The sequence below is a fragment of the Amphibalanus amphitrite genome, unplaced genomic scaffold (genome assembly GCF_019059575.1).
Source record: "Amphibalanus amphitrite isolate SeventyFive unplaced genomic scaffold, NRLGWU_Aamphi_draft 000025F_arrow, whole genome shotgun sequence".
In the NCBI taxonomy this organism is placed as follows: domain Eukaryota; kingdom Metazoa; phylum Arthropoda; class Thecostraca; order Balanomorpha; family Balanidae; genus Amphibalanus; species Amphibalanus amphitrite.
Genome location: NW_024881521.1, coordinates 1118 through 18359, shown reverse-complemented (window position 1 = coordinate 18359; position 17242 = coordinate 1118). Strand labels below are relative to the sequence as shown.

The following is a 17242-nucleotide window of genomic DNA, read 5'->3' as shown; positions in this document are numbered from 1 at the left end:
GGTTTTTTTTCGAAATTCAAAAAACTTTTTGGATTTTTCGGCTATTATAATCAAAAAATCTATTTTTTGATTTTTGGGGGTCAAAATCCAAAAATTTCAAAAATCCGAGATAGCAGTTTTGTAGCCCTGTCAATTCTACAGCTTTTATGTCTTTATCGTTTTTCTGTATTTGCAAAGCTATAGGCCTGACAGCTCTTCCCGCGAAACCCTTTTTTGGGTCGAAAACGGCAGAACATGACGTCACTCTGACGTCATTTCCGGCCAACCTATCATAGCCTTTGGATAAATTTTTGGTCACAATGTGTAAAATTGATGTCCGGGAGGGTACTGAAAGTTTGGTGACGATCGGCGCAGCGGTTCTGGAGATATATCGAAAAGTCTGGAGGGGGGGCAAAAAATAGCCCCCCCACCAGGGCGCGGGTTAATATATCTGGTCACGTTATCAATGGACAGCAACAGCAGCTTAGCCAAGAAGATGTTGCTGACAACAGGACTGGTAACCATGATACGACATAGCAACCGGACAGAATGTGCGATGACAAAAGTAACAGCATTTAAAAGTTCGGTTTACATACAGAAAAGTTACGGACAGGTTAGGACTAGTATCAAGGACTTTATTATTTCAAATACACGTTACGCATATTGACCATGGTTGGCATTTGAGTCGATAGAAAAGCTGCGGGATTTGGAGTTTTCCCAAAAGCAATTCACACATCTTTTCTATATGGATCTTATATGAAACATGGATCTAAAACGTTGAGCACGTGATACCACTTTCACTATTTGATTCGTTACATTTATACTATACGTTTCTAGTTATATAAAGTTAAAAAATAAGGAGCGCTTTAAGTGGTTGTAACTTTATATAATTATTTTCCTGTGAGCAGTTCCGATGCAAAAATAGCCAACTGACTGGCACTTAACTGTTCCCTGAAATGGACCAGAATCAAAGTTTCGATACCGCGCTAAAACTGACGTTTAACTGTCTGAAATCCGATTCTGAAGTAACCTGTTTCATTGTTTGCGCTATCTCTCGAATAAAACGATCGAAGTTTCAACATTTGAATGACATCAATTCCACGATAATTGACAGCCTTTGATCCAATAGTGCTTATTAAGCAAGGGAAATCCATCGACCAAGCAGGAAGTCGGTCGGGTGGCGGGCACGTGGGCCGTCCGACTGCCCCCTGCGAGCTGGTGGCAGCGGACTAACGCCTCAGAACGAGAGCAAGGACGGAGCGGCCGCCGCGGCACCGCCAGCCCAAATGCCCTATCGACAACGCTATTGAACTAGCTCTGGAAGAAATGGCGTTCATCAAGCGTTACATTTATTATGTATCCGTAACGCACCGGGCGTGTGATGCCTCATCTATTCCATAGATTTCATTCAGGAGCTGTGAAAATTTTATCGCCATTCGGCGGTCATTGATTGAGGCTGTGCCCTGTTTACTGTTCCATGGGAAGTATTCGTTCTATGTCAGCAGCGCTGGGAACAGGTTTGGCTCAGCGGGATGATACTCACACGACTCTATTTGCAGTTCGCACAGCTGTCGATCCATGGGGAAGAACATGAGATTCATCGGACACGAGGCCGTGATGGTCAGCCTGCGGAAGGAACAGTCCGTCAGTATACGATAGCCGGCAGTCGGCGACTCGGCCGGTGCGTATAGGACCATAAACGGACCAAGATGAGCTTCGGTTGCAAATGCTGGTCACGCCGAAGCAAACTTAAAACTAAAATTGCCGATCAAATAAAAAAAAATGTGATGACGCAGGTTCACCACATGTGGACCGTTGTCCGTATCCGCGAAGATGCCAAGAACATCGGTCGTTCAGGAGCAACATGTTCATGAAACATTTCTATTTTTACTCCAGACATTTACCTGTTTATCTTTCCACCATTAGCTTTTGTGAGATGAATCAATTTGCCGAAGTAGTCGTCAGTAGAATTCGAATTGGCGATGAAGCCATCTCATGGTAGCAATCTTATGCATCGTAAGTAAACAATAGTTACTCATATAGCGCACCAAGTATATACGCCTCGCACGGCATTGACCGATCCGTATCCGATGCGCCTTTTCGCTCTTCTTTTGTGCTCGTTTTCCTATTTTGCATTTGATCGGACTCCACCCATCAGCGCCGATGCCCCTATGCTGATGGAAAATCTCCGGGGATGGTGTGATACAGCCAGGTATTGGAGATCGAATGATCACTTAGCTGTAAATGGCTGTGCTTTCGGCTGCATTCAGGGCGGTGGCCGAGCTCCGGCGGCAATTCGGGCATATGGGTCCAGGAGCGGCCGCTATCTGGCCCGCTCCGACGCCGTGCCATTTCGGCGGGGGGCGGGGGACGGGGGCGAATTGAGGCGGCAGCAGCCATTGTTTGACGTCCGTCCCTGGCCATTGATCGAATCCACGCATGGTGGCGCCCCCTCCCGTATACCGGCACATGAGACACCGGCTCAGCAGCTGCCGGGCATCGGCTCAGCAGCTGCCGGACACCGGCTCAGCAGCTGCTGGACACCGGCTCAGCAGCTGCCGGGCACAGCTCAGCAGCTGCCGGACACCGGCTCAGCAGCTGCCGGACACCGGCTCAGCAGCTGCTGGACACCGGCTCAGCAGCTGCCAGACATCGGCTCAGCAACCGGACACCGGCTCAGCAACTGCTGGACACCGTCTCAGCAGCTGCTGGACACCAGCTCGGTAGCTGTCGGACACAGCTCAGCAACCGGCTACTGCCTCAGCAACCGGACACAGCTAAGCAGCTGTTTAGCTATTTTCAATAGGGGACAGGTTACTGGTTCAGCAGCTTTCGGGTTAACGTCATGAGCAGGCTCGAAAAAGGTTGTCCAGCGCTTGAGTCACCGGCTCAGCAGTGCAAGGATCACTGGAGTACCAGCTCAGCAGCTGCTGAGTCACGGAGCCAGAAGTCCACAATGAGCCTCGAGTCAGCAGCGCCGACTGCTAGCTCTTTCGTCTCTCCTCCCTGTCCGTCCACCCGTTCAACTCCAATATCAGCTCCCCTTTCCTCCCTTCCCAATCTCATCTCCCCACAACATACTCTGGCCCACACTGGTTACTGGTCACTGAGCTTGGACAAGACCTCAGCTCGGTAGCAAAAGATCCTTGGAAGGCGGCTGTGCGCGCCACACTCCGTGCTCATTGCTCACCGTATGCTGCGCAGGATATCTCCGGCTGGTTTGATGCGCAGGAACTCGTTGGAAGTGGTGGCCAGGTGATAGTAGCTGGTCTTCTCGTTGGGGAAGTAGGTGTCGGGCACCCACAGGTTTTTCAGGTACTCTGAGCCAATGTTGAGCGTGACCAGGCCGTCCTGCGCCTCGAACGCCAGCCGCGGGTCTTGCCAAAATTGACGGAAAAAGAAGTCGCTTGTGAAGTCCTAAAGCGGAGAACAGTGTCAACATGGTAGGTAGCACGAGCACGGAGCAAGGTACTGAGGACAATTAAAAATTGTTACACAAGGACACAATTTATAGATTAGTGGTTACAGCTGCATGACACACCCTGATTCAAGCAAGTTTGTTAGTTCTTTTAAAAAATATTTTTACATTATAATGATAGCTAACTTTTGTTAATTCATTGCTCATCTTATTATTGTTTCCAAAAGTACTGCAATATAACACAAACATTTCATTACGATTGAAGTTCAAAGTAGCAACCTCTTCAAACAAAGATGTTCTCCAATTAACGAACAAAACAATCATGTTGACGATGTAACGGTATATGAGCATCGCATCGTGCACCGATCCATCACGGTTGAATGCTGACTGATTAAACGGTAAGGCGGCCAGACGGGTAGCCTATTGCGAGCCGAGGACAGCGCCGCACAGTGCGACGCTCATATGCCGGTCTGCTGAATTGCAGCGATGCAGTACAGAATAGCGTTCCGGTGCTGCGCCCGGCCGAGGGATGGGATAAAGCTGCAGCTCGGCTGTGGTAACTCTGAGGGGGTTCGAGGGCTCGGCCACCCCCTGAAGGTACAGCACGAGCATTGACGACAGGAGAAACGGCAGGAGCGTCCAAAAAGAGCTACACACCTACAACTGCAGCTCGCCCGGAGGCCCGCGTAGCGGCGGCGGGTCACCCAGCCGCCGCTGGGTCGTCAGGACTGACCGATACGGGGGAGGGGAGTGGGTCCACCCCGAGCTGCAGTTTCCCCATCGCTCGGCCGGCGCCGCGCCGGTGGGGCCGGGGAGGGGGCGGGAGGGGAGGGGCGGACCGCGGACTGACACCGTCTGAGCTGGCCTCGGGTTGTGGGCGAGGTTTGCCAGAGTCTGCCGCCAGCCGAGTCCCGTGTGGTGGCAGTGGCCATCAGACCCCAACTGCGCGCGCTGCGTGCCGCCCAAATGGCTCGATCTCGCCGCTGATATGCATATCGTGCCACACCGCGAAGCGGAACACGACATTTCAAAGCAGTCCATACGACATTTGATCGTAACATCAAACAAATGATCCCCGGCGCAGTGCGTTAGCATTAAAACGTTGATAAGCAACAATGTACTCATTTACTCGAATGATGCATTACATATCCAAAAAGCTTTTGGAATGAGGGTACATTACAATTTACAACATAAGTATAGATAAAATGATCGAGATCACGTTTACCAAGCTTTGTAAGACAAACACTGACTTTATTGGGCCCATTGTCCTTTATCGGGTAGAGGCCGTCATAGACTGTGTTGACTTAAAATAACCGAAATAGAAACGGTTCCGGTCCGCTCAGCCGAGTAGCATCAGACACAGCAATATTGAAATGCGGCATAAAACGGAATAGTATTGGGTTATCTACGCATTACTAGTCAAAATTGTATAATAAACTTTTACTGCAGAGTTTCGCACCGGAAACTAAGCAAAAAAGACTCGATAAATTTATGCAGCTTGTGAAAAGAGACTAGGCAAGCAGAAAGATACCGGGACCGCCGAGAAGGCGACCCTGTGACGCTGGGAGGGGAGGGGAGGGGAGGGAGGGGCCCAGTCTGTGGTGTGAGGCCCCGGGCAGGGGGAGGGGGGGGGGCGCCAGGGTAGAGGCCCGCTGAGGACAGCCGCCGCCCGCCGGGCGGCTCGGTGGGGAGAGGGCGGAGCGCCGCCGGCCCCGCCCCTCTGCCGGCGGAGGGCGGGCCGCACCGCGCACCGCCACGCGCGCACGTGCACCAAGCCAGAGTCGCGCGCGCCACAACCAGACAGAGAGAACAAAGCGCGCGCAGCGGCCGCCCAGCGCGGCGGCCGCCGGTCGGGCAGACAGACACGCATTTTGTACCATCATCACTTCCGAAACGGACGAGATCGACGTTAGATGCATGGTGATTCCCACTGTTACCGGCACGCCTGAAAGAGTTCACCAGAGGTGCGTGACACGACCATAGGGAGCGGCGCGCTCACGGCGCCGCCACGGCGATCGGGACGGACTGGGGGGAGACCGGCCAACCACCCCGGCCAAGGTACCGCCACAGCCGCCGGCTTACTGCAGCAGTGTCACCGACTTACTGCAGCAGTGTCACCGACTTACTGCAGCAGTGTCACCGACTTACTGCAGCAGTGTCACCGACTTACTGCAGCAGTGTCACCGACCTACTGAGGGAGCACAACGCCTGACGCAGTACCACCGACTCACTGAGACAGTGGCACCGACTTACTGAGGCAGTGGCACCGACTCACTGAGACAGTGGCAGTTGGCACTGACTCACTAAGGCAGTGGCACCGACTTAGTGAGGCGGTGCCGCAGGCTTACTGAGGCAGTGCCGCAGGCTTACTGAGGCAGTGCCGCAGGCTTACTGAGGCAGTGCCGCAGGCTTACTGAGGCAGTATCGTCAACTCACTGTGTACCGACAGTGCGAGTGCAGGGGTGCCGACTTTCCACTGCAGCATCCGGTATAACCTGTTTCTCTTTTTTTCGAGATCTGTTCTGGCAACTTCTTGAAAAGTCTTACCTTTCACTGATCGCTGGTCGCCCTAATGAGTTTGAAAGTTGAATCCCTTGAATGGGATTATTGGAATGATAATTCAAAGAAAGCAACGAAACGGATCAAGAGGTTAGAACAAGTATAATTGAAACGATAGAGGTTAATGATGTAAAGATCAATATGAGACGAGAAAATGAGAAAAAAGAAAAGGGAGACAGGAGGAAAGGAGAAGGGAGAGGAGGAGGGAGAGGAGAAGAGGAGAAGAGGAAGAGAGGAGAAGTGAAAAGGAGAAGAAGAGAAGAAGAAAAGAAAATAGAAGCGGAGAGAGAGGGAGGGAGGGAGGGAGGGAGGGAGGGAGGGAGGGAGGGAGGGAGGGAGAGAGAGAGAGAGAGAGAGAGAGAGAGAGAGAGAGAGAGAGAGAGAGAGAGAGAGAGAGAGAGAGAAAGAGAGAGAGAGAGAGAGAGAGAGAGAAAGAGAGAGAGAAAGAAAGAGAGAGGAGAGGAGGAGAGGAGTGGAGGAGAGTAGGAGAAGAGAGAACGAGAAGAGGAGAGGAGAAGAGAACCGAGCAGGGAACTGCGGTGCACCGAACCGTGACGTCCGGCCTCTGAGGATTTCAGCTGTACTATCAGCTATCCGTCACCTGAATGTGGTGACCCCACGGGACAGCTGAGGCGCCGCGCGCCAGCCCCGTGGCGCCAGATGACCTCAAATGGCGCGAGATGGTGGGCGATGGCGGGAGCGGGCCGAAATGGCGGGAGATGGGAGACATTGTCCAAAAATCGGCAGCGGGTGGCGAGAAGGATGAGAAACAGTAAGACATTGCTATAGCGGACAGGAAACGAGAAAAGACAGAAGTAGACGGGGGTGAGCGAGAGAAGATGAGAAGAAACGAAAGAAGAACGAACGGACAGAAGTACAAACCAGGACACGGGGACATACAATACAGGCAGTTTTGGCCTTAGCAAAATAATGTTTCTGACGCACTCCTCGACCATACTTACCGTGGTTGTAGAGTAAGTCTATTGGGTGGCCCTATCGCTACAGTAGAGCGTTCCTGTAAAGTGGCCCTATGCCGTTGTCGATGAGTCGATCCTCTGATGCGTACCTACCGCTGCGGCGGGACGGCTGCGCCGTGGCGGCCGGCTGGGGCGGGCCGGGGTGGTCGGCAGGCCGCTCCCTTACACGGTATATACAGGGCGGACCGGGGGGGGGGGGGGGGGGCTGGACCGGGGTGTGGCGGCTGTGTGCCCACTCGGTGCCACTCAGCAGCTGTCAGTGGCAGGTGTGTGGGACAAACAAAACGGCCCGAGAGAGAAATAGAAAACACAACGCTAGGCTACAGTTATGTACCATTCGGACTTCGGACAGAGATGAAATACTGACAAGGTGCATGGTGATCCCCACTTCGACGGCGGCGCCTGCAATATATATCAGACGCGTCAGCACACTCCACGGGGTACACCAACACTGGAGGCTGACTTGAAGGGGGGTGGGCAGTAGGCAGTGGACAGGAAGAAATAAATGCATACAGACGCGGACCGACACAACGATAGATAGAGGACAGACAGACACGGTTGGAATTAGACAGACAGACCGATAGACAAAAAGGCATACCAACAGACCGTCGCGGTCGGACATACAGACAGACAGACGTACAGACCGACAAACCGAGAGATCGACACCCGACAGACCGACGGACACACTAAATGGATACGCTGCTGGTCACTCATCAGTCTGTCATATACGAGTAAGCGTGATATCATCTGCTGCGAACAGCATCACAAGATATTTCTGATGATGATGTTTTTCTTTGGGTTATGTTTGTTTCATCACAGCATTGATTGATAGAGTACGAAGTTTCATCTCATATTAGTTTTTATAAAATTCAGCACACATTCATTTCAAGCTTTTTTTGTTTACATGTAAGTCATTTTAAATAGATTCACATCCACTCGGAGTTTGGAGTGGATGGGTCTTTGAGGGTTTTGAAAACAGACAACTTGGCTATAGGCTGGTCGACCCTAGAGAACTACAGTATGATGTATTTTCAAAGTCACGGCATTGATCAACGGTGGAGAATACTGAACGGTGGATAGTTTCTAGTCTCTAGAAACTCAAAATTATCTTTAGGACAAATAAGACATATAATTGAAAGATATAATAAGACAAGTCATCCGTCCAGCGATGTTGAGGCCGCTGTCGGCACACAACCGCAGTTATGCATATCACTGTTGAATAAGATGTAGCTTTTATCAGTTGATTCTTTCAAGAGCGACTGGTATTCTATTCAAAGTTAGCAGTCTTTTTACAAAATGAAAGCAATTACAGATAACATAACCTCGCCTTATGAGTCACATGCATCACAGAGTCATAGTTGTAATCAGACACATAATCCTGTCTAAATGCAGATGGTTACATCGATGTCATCTTCCAATAGGAAACAGGCCGCCCATCACCCAATTTCTCATCCGCGAAAATCACCGAGGAGGTATGTAAGTCACGTGACTAGCGCTGATCAGAATGCTGTCAGAGCTTCCTCGAAACAGCCTCTAATGGCTTTCCGTAATGAAGACGGCTCGCTGCAAATTTGGCCGGTCGGTTCGGACGGTCGACCGGCCGGCCGGCTGGATGTTGTTATTTTGTGGACGCCGGCCGCCACTCGGTCAGGCCTTCCGCGCCGCCCTGGTGGCTCCCCGGAGGGAGAGGGTAAGGTGCGGCCCTTCACCTTTGACAAAGTGGATCGGGCGGGCCGGACGCGTCGCTTATGGCGCGTGCCCGATGGTTTATTGGCGCCCGGGGCGGTGGGCCGTCGAGGGTCGGCCCGACGCCGACCGAGCTGACTGTCGAGGTCGATCCAGGATCTGGACAGGCGTGCGGCGGAGCGACAGACCAAAATGGCGAGTGGGTCACAAAAGGAGCTGTCCCACGTCCGTCCTAGCACCGAGTCTTACTGTAGAAACGAGCCAGGTATCGCTCAGCATTCGGCCAGTTATAAGACGATGTGTGAGGATCGATCACAGGACAGTAGTGGTAACGGCACGGCATCTAGTCGTTCGAACTCTATCGAACTTTCTATTTCGACCAGCCGAGTCGGACCAAGAGACTGTTGTTTCAGCCTATTGGGGTCTGGGACTTTACCTCACACCATGGTCGCTGTGTAACTGCACTCCGGTGGGTTGACAGTGTGAGGCTAGACGATAATTCACCGAATCGACAGCAGGAGCTATCCACAGGCGGCAATAAATGAACCTCAAGCCAGTCGACAGTCCTCGGCAGCCCAGGGCAAGTCTGTCGCTTGCGAAAGACCGAACACTATCTCCGTCTAGACCTCAGAAATGCAGCGATCAATGCCTCAGGCGATAGTCCGGCCACAGTGGGCTGGGGTGGATCGTGTTCCAATTGGGACTGGCCCGTCTGGCCCAGAAACCATCATCCAATGTGACAGATGTGTCAGGAAGGTGACAGACATGTCGGGAAGTAGATCTCGCTGGCGGGGAGAAGGAGACGGCACATAAATTGAGACCGGATGTGAGTTGGCAGGACTGGTAGAGTGGATCTGCTCTGGTCGGGTCGAACATCGGCCCGACAACTGACCGAAAGACATGAAGCTGAGCTGTCAGATAGGGAGCTGGAACAAGATCCGATTGTCAGGAACGATTCATCAAAATCAGGAGCTTGACTCGAGCCAGATACAGAAGTGGGACACAGATCGTCAGATATAGGATGTAGAACATGACGAGACATACAAAACGAGTGTCGACCAAATGTCAGATAAAGACTAACGAATCTGAACTGCCAGTTATGGAGATCGGAGTTGAGCTGTTATCATGCAGTCAAAGGCCATGCAGTCAAAGGCCACAAGTCACAAAGCTGGCACATGACTTTCGAATGATGAAAGGGATATGATATGCACCCAAGCCAGCATATGTAGAGAAACCGCGAACCTAACTTACTGGGAAGTGTGGGACTGACTCGAAAAAACAAGTTGGCTCGCAAGCAAATCCAATCGAACTAACAGTTAAGATATAAATGGCGGTGAAATACATACGTGTGTCGTACGGTACAACATACGTGTGAGTGCGGCAGTGACTGCTGCTGGCAGACTTTGAACGGTTGGACCGGATGAGGTCGCAAACCGCGTTTAATATCGCAGTTCTAGCTGAAACGATATCTTGTGCCGAATGGCCAGTATAATGCCAGCTTTATCGCGAGCCTGGGTCGGGGTTTTAACGCTGGTCGTGAAACACTCCGCATTTCCTTGAAAGCCAGCACGGCGCACCGCCGCGTTTCCACACTAGCTTCATTTTAAGCGAGTAACTGGCGTTGATGTGACCTATGGTGTGCTCTGCGGTGCCCCGTATGAGCCGCCAGGGAGCGCCATTTCTAGAATAGCGCGTTCCCTTCCTGTTCGAGTTCAGAGTGCCCGCGGCAGGCGGAGGTCGAGGCGGCCACCATCAAGGTGCGTGCCGCAGCACCAGCAACCAATCACAGCGGAATTAAAAGAAATCGAACTCGATACCCCTGTCACTTGCAAGCCGTGCACGTGAGGACCAGTGGCGAAACAAAGACACGAGAGAAAAGGAAGAGAGCGAGAGAGAGAGAGAGAGAGAGAGAGAGAGAGAGAGAGAGAGAGAGAGAGAGAGAGAGAGAGAGAGAGAGAGAGAGAGAGAGAGAGAGAGAGAGAATGCGGTCAGCGGATATACCTTACAGTTTCCAATAGGTCACCAGTCACAATCTGAGGTCACCCATCAGGTCAACCACGTAGAAGAAGGGATTGGTCCCTCCATCCTTACCCCTGACGATTCTCATCAGCCAAACCGCGGCACCACATGACGGTCGTTGCCATGTCGCTGTCTCGCCGGTCGCGGCGGAGCCGGCAGCCCCCGGCTGGACTCGGTCTGGCCCAGTGCCCGCCGGACCCACGCGTGTGGTCATCACTTCACGGACGCGCGAGCGGTGCCAATAGATGAGCCATGGGGCGACTCTCGAGCGACTGGGAGCTGTGGGGCTGCAGGAGCTGGCTGCCAGGGCTGCGGAGTCGGAGTCGGAGTCGGAGTCGATTTTAGAAACCCGAGCCGGAGTCGGAGTCGGAGTCACCGAAAATCTGTCGACTCCGCAGCCCTGCTAGGTCTGCGGAGTCGGAGTCGGGAGTTGGAGTCGGTCGGAGTCGACAATCCTGCCCGGAGTCGGAGTCGGAGTCGGAGCTGGTTTTTGAAAGCCGGAGTCGGAGTCGGAATCGGAGTCGCCGAAAGTCCATCGACTCCGCAGCCCTGCTGGCTGCACACAGAACGAGGGATACGCCGCCGGGACATCACAGCAACACCGTTCACAGATGGACTGACATGCTGCAGTAGCCTGGTGATACACGTAAAACGATCCACTTCTCAGAAACGCCCCGAGTATCTTAGTAGAGCATTACGCCTCCTCAGTATGTCAGCCTTTATCTGGCGGGACATCGTACTCAGAAATTTATCTCTACAGAAATCAATACTACATCGTCTTTATCGTCCTCGATATCAGCCTGTCCTGCATCATCCATCAGTGCCGTCGGACTCAGCTCGACGGCGGGTCAGCGGACCTAAAATTTCCACATTAGCCCCGGACTGCTGCGTTCAGGGCTGACGGAGGTGGTTTAAGGCTGGCCTGTCCGGTTCAGTCCAGTTTGGTCCGGCCTGTTCGGTCCAGTTCGAGTACAGTCTGTTCAGGTAGTGTCTGGTGTCTGTAGGTGTCTGGTCGGGTCTGTATAACTCGGTCCGCGTCCTGTCGGCGCGACAGTTGGCTCCGCGCGGGACTCGGCCGGCGCCGGGTCCGCTCCGGTGGCTGATGGACGGCCGACATGCACGCCGGCCGGTCCCTGCAGCGGCGCCTCACATCGATTGTCGACCGGTCACCCCTACCCTACCCGGCCCCTCCTACCACCCTTCCCTGCCGGCCGGGCGCCTTGACCCGCAATTTACAGCCGTTGGGGCCGAATGCTAAGGTCTTATTAGCTGTGCTCATCACCGGCGGCCGCGGCCAGCAGATCGATGGCAAAAGAGACGCGGGGAGACTGGCCAATGACACAGCTCATTCACAGAGCCGAGCATGTGCCGCCACCGATTTGGCTGATGGCTCGGAAAGACATCGCTGAGTAATGCTGCTGACCGAAATGGCCACCAACATCGCCGAGGGCACCTGGTAATTGAAATGATAACAGTATGACAACACTGAGCGGTGCAGTAATTGAAATAATGAAATAGCAGGACGTGGCACTAATGAGTGGTGAATGGCAGTGCTGACGAACATAATTGTTCGGCAGGGCACTGGCTAATGACATTGCTGATTAAGCTAGGGACTCGACATTGTAGTATTACAGCACTATACACAAAGATCGTCGTCTGTGGGCTGTAAGTTGCATCACAGGACACCGCGCCGTGGAGGGACTCGATTGAGGGAGCCGGTACAAATCAGATGAGGTGACATTGATTGGATAGCAGTGTTTGAGCCGACAGCGAAGAGAGCTTAGAAAACCGAAACAAGTCCCATGCATTGACGGCACAAATAATTACCGCATCGTCGAAATATTATTCAATCCTGATGTAGGTAGAGCAGCGAAGACACCCTGAATATGAGAGGTATAAGACGGACTGAGGCTGGAGCCACATCTGTTCTCTGAAGACTAACGTGTTCGGCTCGGATCGAACCAAGGAGCTGCTGGCGGGGCCGGCGAGCTCAGCACTCAACAGGGCTGCTCATGGGACGTGCACCCATCCACTATAAACAACTCCAACGAGGCCTCGCAGGCCCATCATTCAATCGGAATGGCACGACCACGTCCTCAGTGGGCGCCGATAAAGAAGCCCTGGCCCGCTCCGAGCCCCTGCTCTCTGAAACGCCCCCGCAGCGCCACGCCAGAATATTAAATTATGAAATTGTACGGCGACACGGGACAGCTGGTCAACAGGGCATCTGATAAACGAGCCTCGTGCCACGGAGCGAGGAGGAACAAGGAACAAGGAAAAGACGGCTGTCACGGGTGAGCATTAGAGAAAATACCGGCATACTGTGGCGTCAAACTACCACTTAGTGCAGGACAGCGAACGCCACACTCATTTATTACGTGTGAGGATGGGACAAAAATAACTGACAAAGCTAGGGAAACATCGTCGTCTTGAGCGAAGGCTGGAGGTGTTTGTATTTGTTCACCAGCGGACGAATCAGCTAAACAGAGGCGTATTTACGGGCGAGCACATTCGGAGATGCTGTCGCCGTGTCGCCGACACTGCCTGGCTCAGATACAATGTCACTCAAGTGGCGACCATTGTACGGAGCTCGTCATGTGTAACGGCAGAGATGATGAACAATGGTCACGGGAAATGAATGATGAGAAACAGAGGAGAGCGCGAGTGAGAGACGGAGGGAGACGAAGGAGAGGCATGGAGGGAGTGAGAGAGAAGGCGGGCGAGGGAGAGAAGACAGAAAAAGAGCGAGAGGAAAGTAAAAAGATAGAGATAAAGAAAGAGGAGGCAGATGTTTACATGTATTATGAAGAAAGAAACAGGAGAAAGAGAGATGGTTGGAGGGAGGAAGAAAAAGAGAGGAAGAGAAGGGAGCAGAGCGAGAGAGCCGCTGCGGCGGATATATAATTATTGCCGACTGGAGACACCCGGAAGGTCAGCCCTCTGGTCGCTGCCAGACACGTGACTGCCAATCATGGCATTGGTCTGCCGACGAGCTGTCGGCCGGCCGACCGGAGACGGGGGGGGGGGACACGGGGGGGGACCGGGGGACAGAGCAGGGTCACTCTGTCATCCACGGATGCGGCTCAGCTGTCTCTGGGTGGCGCCGATGGCAGCTGGCCGACACCGGGCAGGCCATCGGTCAGCCGGCCGACACAGGGGCGCACAGATTCGGACGCAGTCAGTGGGTACGGCACAGATTTACGAGTACACATAGGTAACTATTCAGCTACAGTTGCAGCACAAACTTACTCACAGCTACGGATCGCTGAATACTGCACAGATTTAGCCACAGTGAGTGTTTGCAGCAATATTTACTGACAGTGGCACTGCACACTGCACAGAATCACCCTCAGTTACTGGTCACTGGTTACTGCACGTGTACTTTTTTGGATACATACCTACTCACTCACTACTCAGTAACTTGTCTTTGATAAATTTATAAGACAACACCAACTGAAACTGGTCAGTAGTCACTGATGCCGCAGGACGAATTCAGTTCAGCCACATCACGAGTCACCACCCAGGTTCACCTACACCAGCTGGGTCATTAGTAATGACCACACAGGTTCACCGACAGTAAGGGGCACTGATATGGCGGCATACATCGCGTGCCAGGGTGTCACCGGACATGGCTGTCAGTGGACAATCGCCCCGCAATCGAACATGTTTGTTACTGGAAATGACAAGTCAGTCATCGGATATGTCTGTCACTACAGTCCCAGCAGTACAGTACAGTCTGTTACTGGACTTTGGGCAATGGATAGGTCTGTCAAAAAACGATTAACATCAAATGCTTCCCCGATCAGCCTATCAATAATGCGGTAATGACAATAACTATTGCTTTTTAAGCTCACGTCTCCTCGAAACTAGAATTATTATTTTTTAAATCATAGAGCATAGCCTGGATATAAGTAGCTCACGTACCTCCATAGTTGGGCCTCAGTCTTTTGTCGTATCCGCGTTGAAGGTGGTCTAAGATGGCTGATAGATTCCCGCCGCTCTTTTGTCTGGAAACGGATAAAAACTGTGTTAGTGAATAAGTTAAGTGTCTTGCCTTGTTCTCGCGTATAAGCCCGTGATTAATACAGTTATTCAATCTGTCGATGATCGACCGGCTCCCATAACTAATCAACGATAACGAATCACAGTTTTCATTCGACTGGGCTGCGTGTGTGCGGGCGGTATATGGGTTGGCTGTCGTCCCCTCCCCCCCCCCCGTGCTGCGCTGACCACCCACGTCCAATACCGTCGACCAAGGCACGGCCGGGGCACGGGGCACGGCCGGCGGCGCCGCCTCAATTCTGCATCGGCCGCCGCCTCGGCGTGCTAGTTTATGTGGATCGTGCCATCCCCACCAATAGAGGACGGCGGCGCGGCGCGGCGCGGGTCCGGCCCGGGCCGTCCGCTCCCCTGGGGCGGGCGCGTGTCGGAAAAAACGAGCCTCCGGCCGCCTCCGGCCGCCTCCGGGCGCCTCCGGGCGCCGCGCCGGTCCGGAGCGTCCGGAGAGACGCAGCACACTGAGCGGACGTCCGGAGTCCGGCGGCGGACACCGGGGGCGAGCGGTCAGCTCAGAATAAAACATACGGTAAATATAGAGACGGCACACCATGCCCTCACTGACTGGAAATGCCAGAATAGAAAAGGACGGTCGTCCCAAAGAAAATGATACTAGAATATCGTATGGTATATCGCGACAGGACATAATAAACAACGTAAAGTTGTCCACGAAAACAAAATAGGAGCAATATCTCTGAGACAGAACCAATCACCGTACATGCACTGGGTAGTGTGGACCGAAGCCCGGCGGCGTCAGTTCAGCGCGGCCCTACGTAAACACGCGGCCCCGGCGCTCGGCAGCCCTGCCACCGGCCTCGGGGCAGCATCAACTAAGCAATCAATGGAATATGCATTAGGATGGCGGTCAATCTCAGCCTGCGACTGGTTGTTGAATATTTGATCCGAGCTACTGATCGCTGGCGCCAAAAGTCCGCTGACACAGCGGTACATCCCGCCATATCGCGGGCGGGTTCTACCACTGCGGGCCAGTGTCAGTGTCAGTGGGTCAATGTGTGTCACCGCTGACACAACAGTGCATCCCACCGTATCGCGGGCGGGTTCTACCAGCGAGGGTCAGTTATTGTATTGGTGTTATGTGTATGTTTATCTGCCCACCCACAGAGACACATAGTTACACACTACACAGGGAATACTTCATCCACGACACAGTGCTCCACACATCGCCATACACCTAGCTAGTGGGCATGAGGGTCAAGTCAGTTATGGCATATCAAGGTGTCCCAATTGACAGAGTAGAAACCGCTAGTGAAGGGTTCTTTCTATGTGGTGGATCAAAAATATGCATCTCCTATGTCTGGTTAAAGGCTTAGGTTAGACTAGCCTGACGATGGTGCTGAGGGATGCAAGAGTATTTCGGATTATTCAATTCATCCTCCCTCTTTTTCTCTCCCTCTCTTATCTCTAACTATCTTGATTCTGTCTCCGTCCCTGCATCTTTGTCTCTCCTCCCTCTTCTCTCTCTCTCTCTCTCTCTCTCTCTCTCTCTCTCTCTCCTCTCTCTCTCTCTCTCTCTCTCTCTCTCGTCTCTCTCTCTCTCTCTCTCTCTCTCTCCACCCCATCCCGGAATCGCGGCCGGCAGTGCGGAGTCGCCTTAACAGCATAACTTGGCCGACTGGGATCTCCCGGTAGCCATGAGATAGGAGCGTCGCGCCGAACTTGGTGCGTCGCCGCCCGGTCCGGCGGCACTGTCGGCACCGACGACATACTGCCGCTGTCGACGGACGCTCACGTCTGCGACGCCAGGCTCCGAGTTGCCCCATTACGCGGCCACTGGGCGCCTCGGGTCCGGCCGGCCAATCACTCAGCGGCTGGCTGGCAGCACTCCGTGTCCACCGGCACTCCGTGTCCACCGGCACTCCGTGTCTGCACCGGCCATATTTAATTACCGACTAAAACAATGGCATTGAGGTGATTGTTTGGTTGGCGATGATGGCACGTTTTCGGACTGTGCCATGCTCTTTCATGCTGTCATCCCTATCGCTTATTCTTTGTCCGTAAATGTATGATCGATCTGCGAATAATGATTGCAGCACATAACATTAATTAAACGTACGTGTAATGATGAGGACCGAATAATACAAGCATGTATACTGAGGAGCTACGTGAATAAAGATGATAAAATAAATGTTCAGCTTTCATAGATGGACGGTTTAGTTAGGTGTTTTGTGTAGCAAGAAGGTCTCCCGGTCTTGCGCAGCTTATTCCACTACCAGGTCACTAGGCTCCTATCGGCTCAGAGATGTGAAGCTGATCTGGAGCTCGTTACTCTCGGCCAATGTTGGCTAATTTTCTAGGTCAAACAAACACCCTGCTTAGATTAACGCCAGTATTCTCGATACATGAAGCATATCTATGTTATACGACAGGATTTGATGAAGTATTTTCCTATAAAACCGCACTGAGCGCTACCAATCACCTAACAAAACCAGCAGAGCCAAAGGGCCGGAATCAACAAAGTTTGTCCGCTTTGGCTGCAGGCTTGATTACACATAGTTTTATGGCGGTTTCTGGCCAAAAACCCGCTGAC

At 52.7% G+C, this 17242-nt stretch overlaps 1 protein-coding gene across 1 annotated transcript in view; it reads right to left on the bottom strand.

The window, feature by feature from the left end:
- Positions 1–14641, bottom strand: part of LOC122394578 (gamma-aminobutyric acid receptor subunit beta-like) — a 30307-nt gene extending 15666 nt beyond the window's left edge. The window contains exons 1-4 of the mRNA XM_043391570.1: positions 14563–14641; positions 7268–7335; positions 3170–3396; positions 1523–1605 (exon numbers count right to left, since the gene is read on the bottom strand). Of these exons, the coding sequence (XP_043247505.1) occupies positions 1523–1605; positions 3170–3396; positions 7268–7309 (352 nt within the window). The 5' untranslated portion in view covers positions 7310–7335; positions 14563–14641. The remainder of the gene's footprint in view (positions 1–1522; positions 1606–3169; positions 3397–7267; positions 7336–14562) is intronic.
- Positions 14642–17242: the final 2601 nt, after the last annotated feature.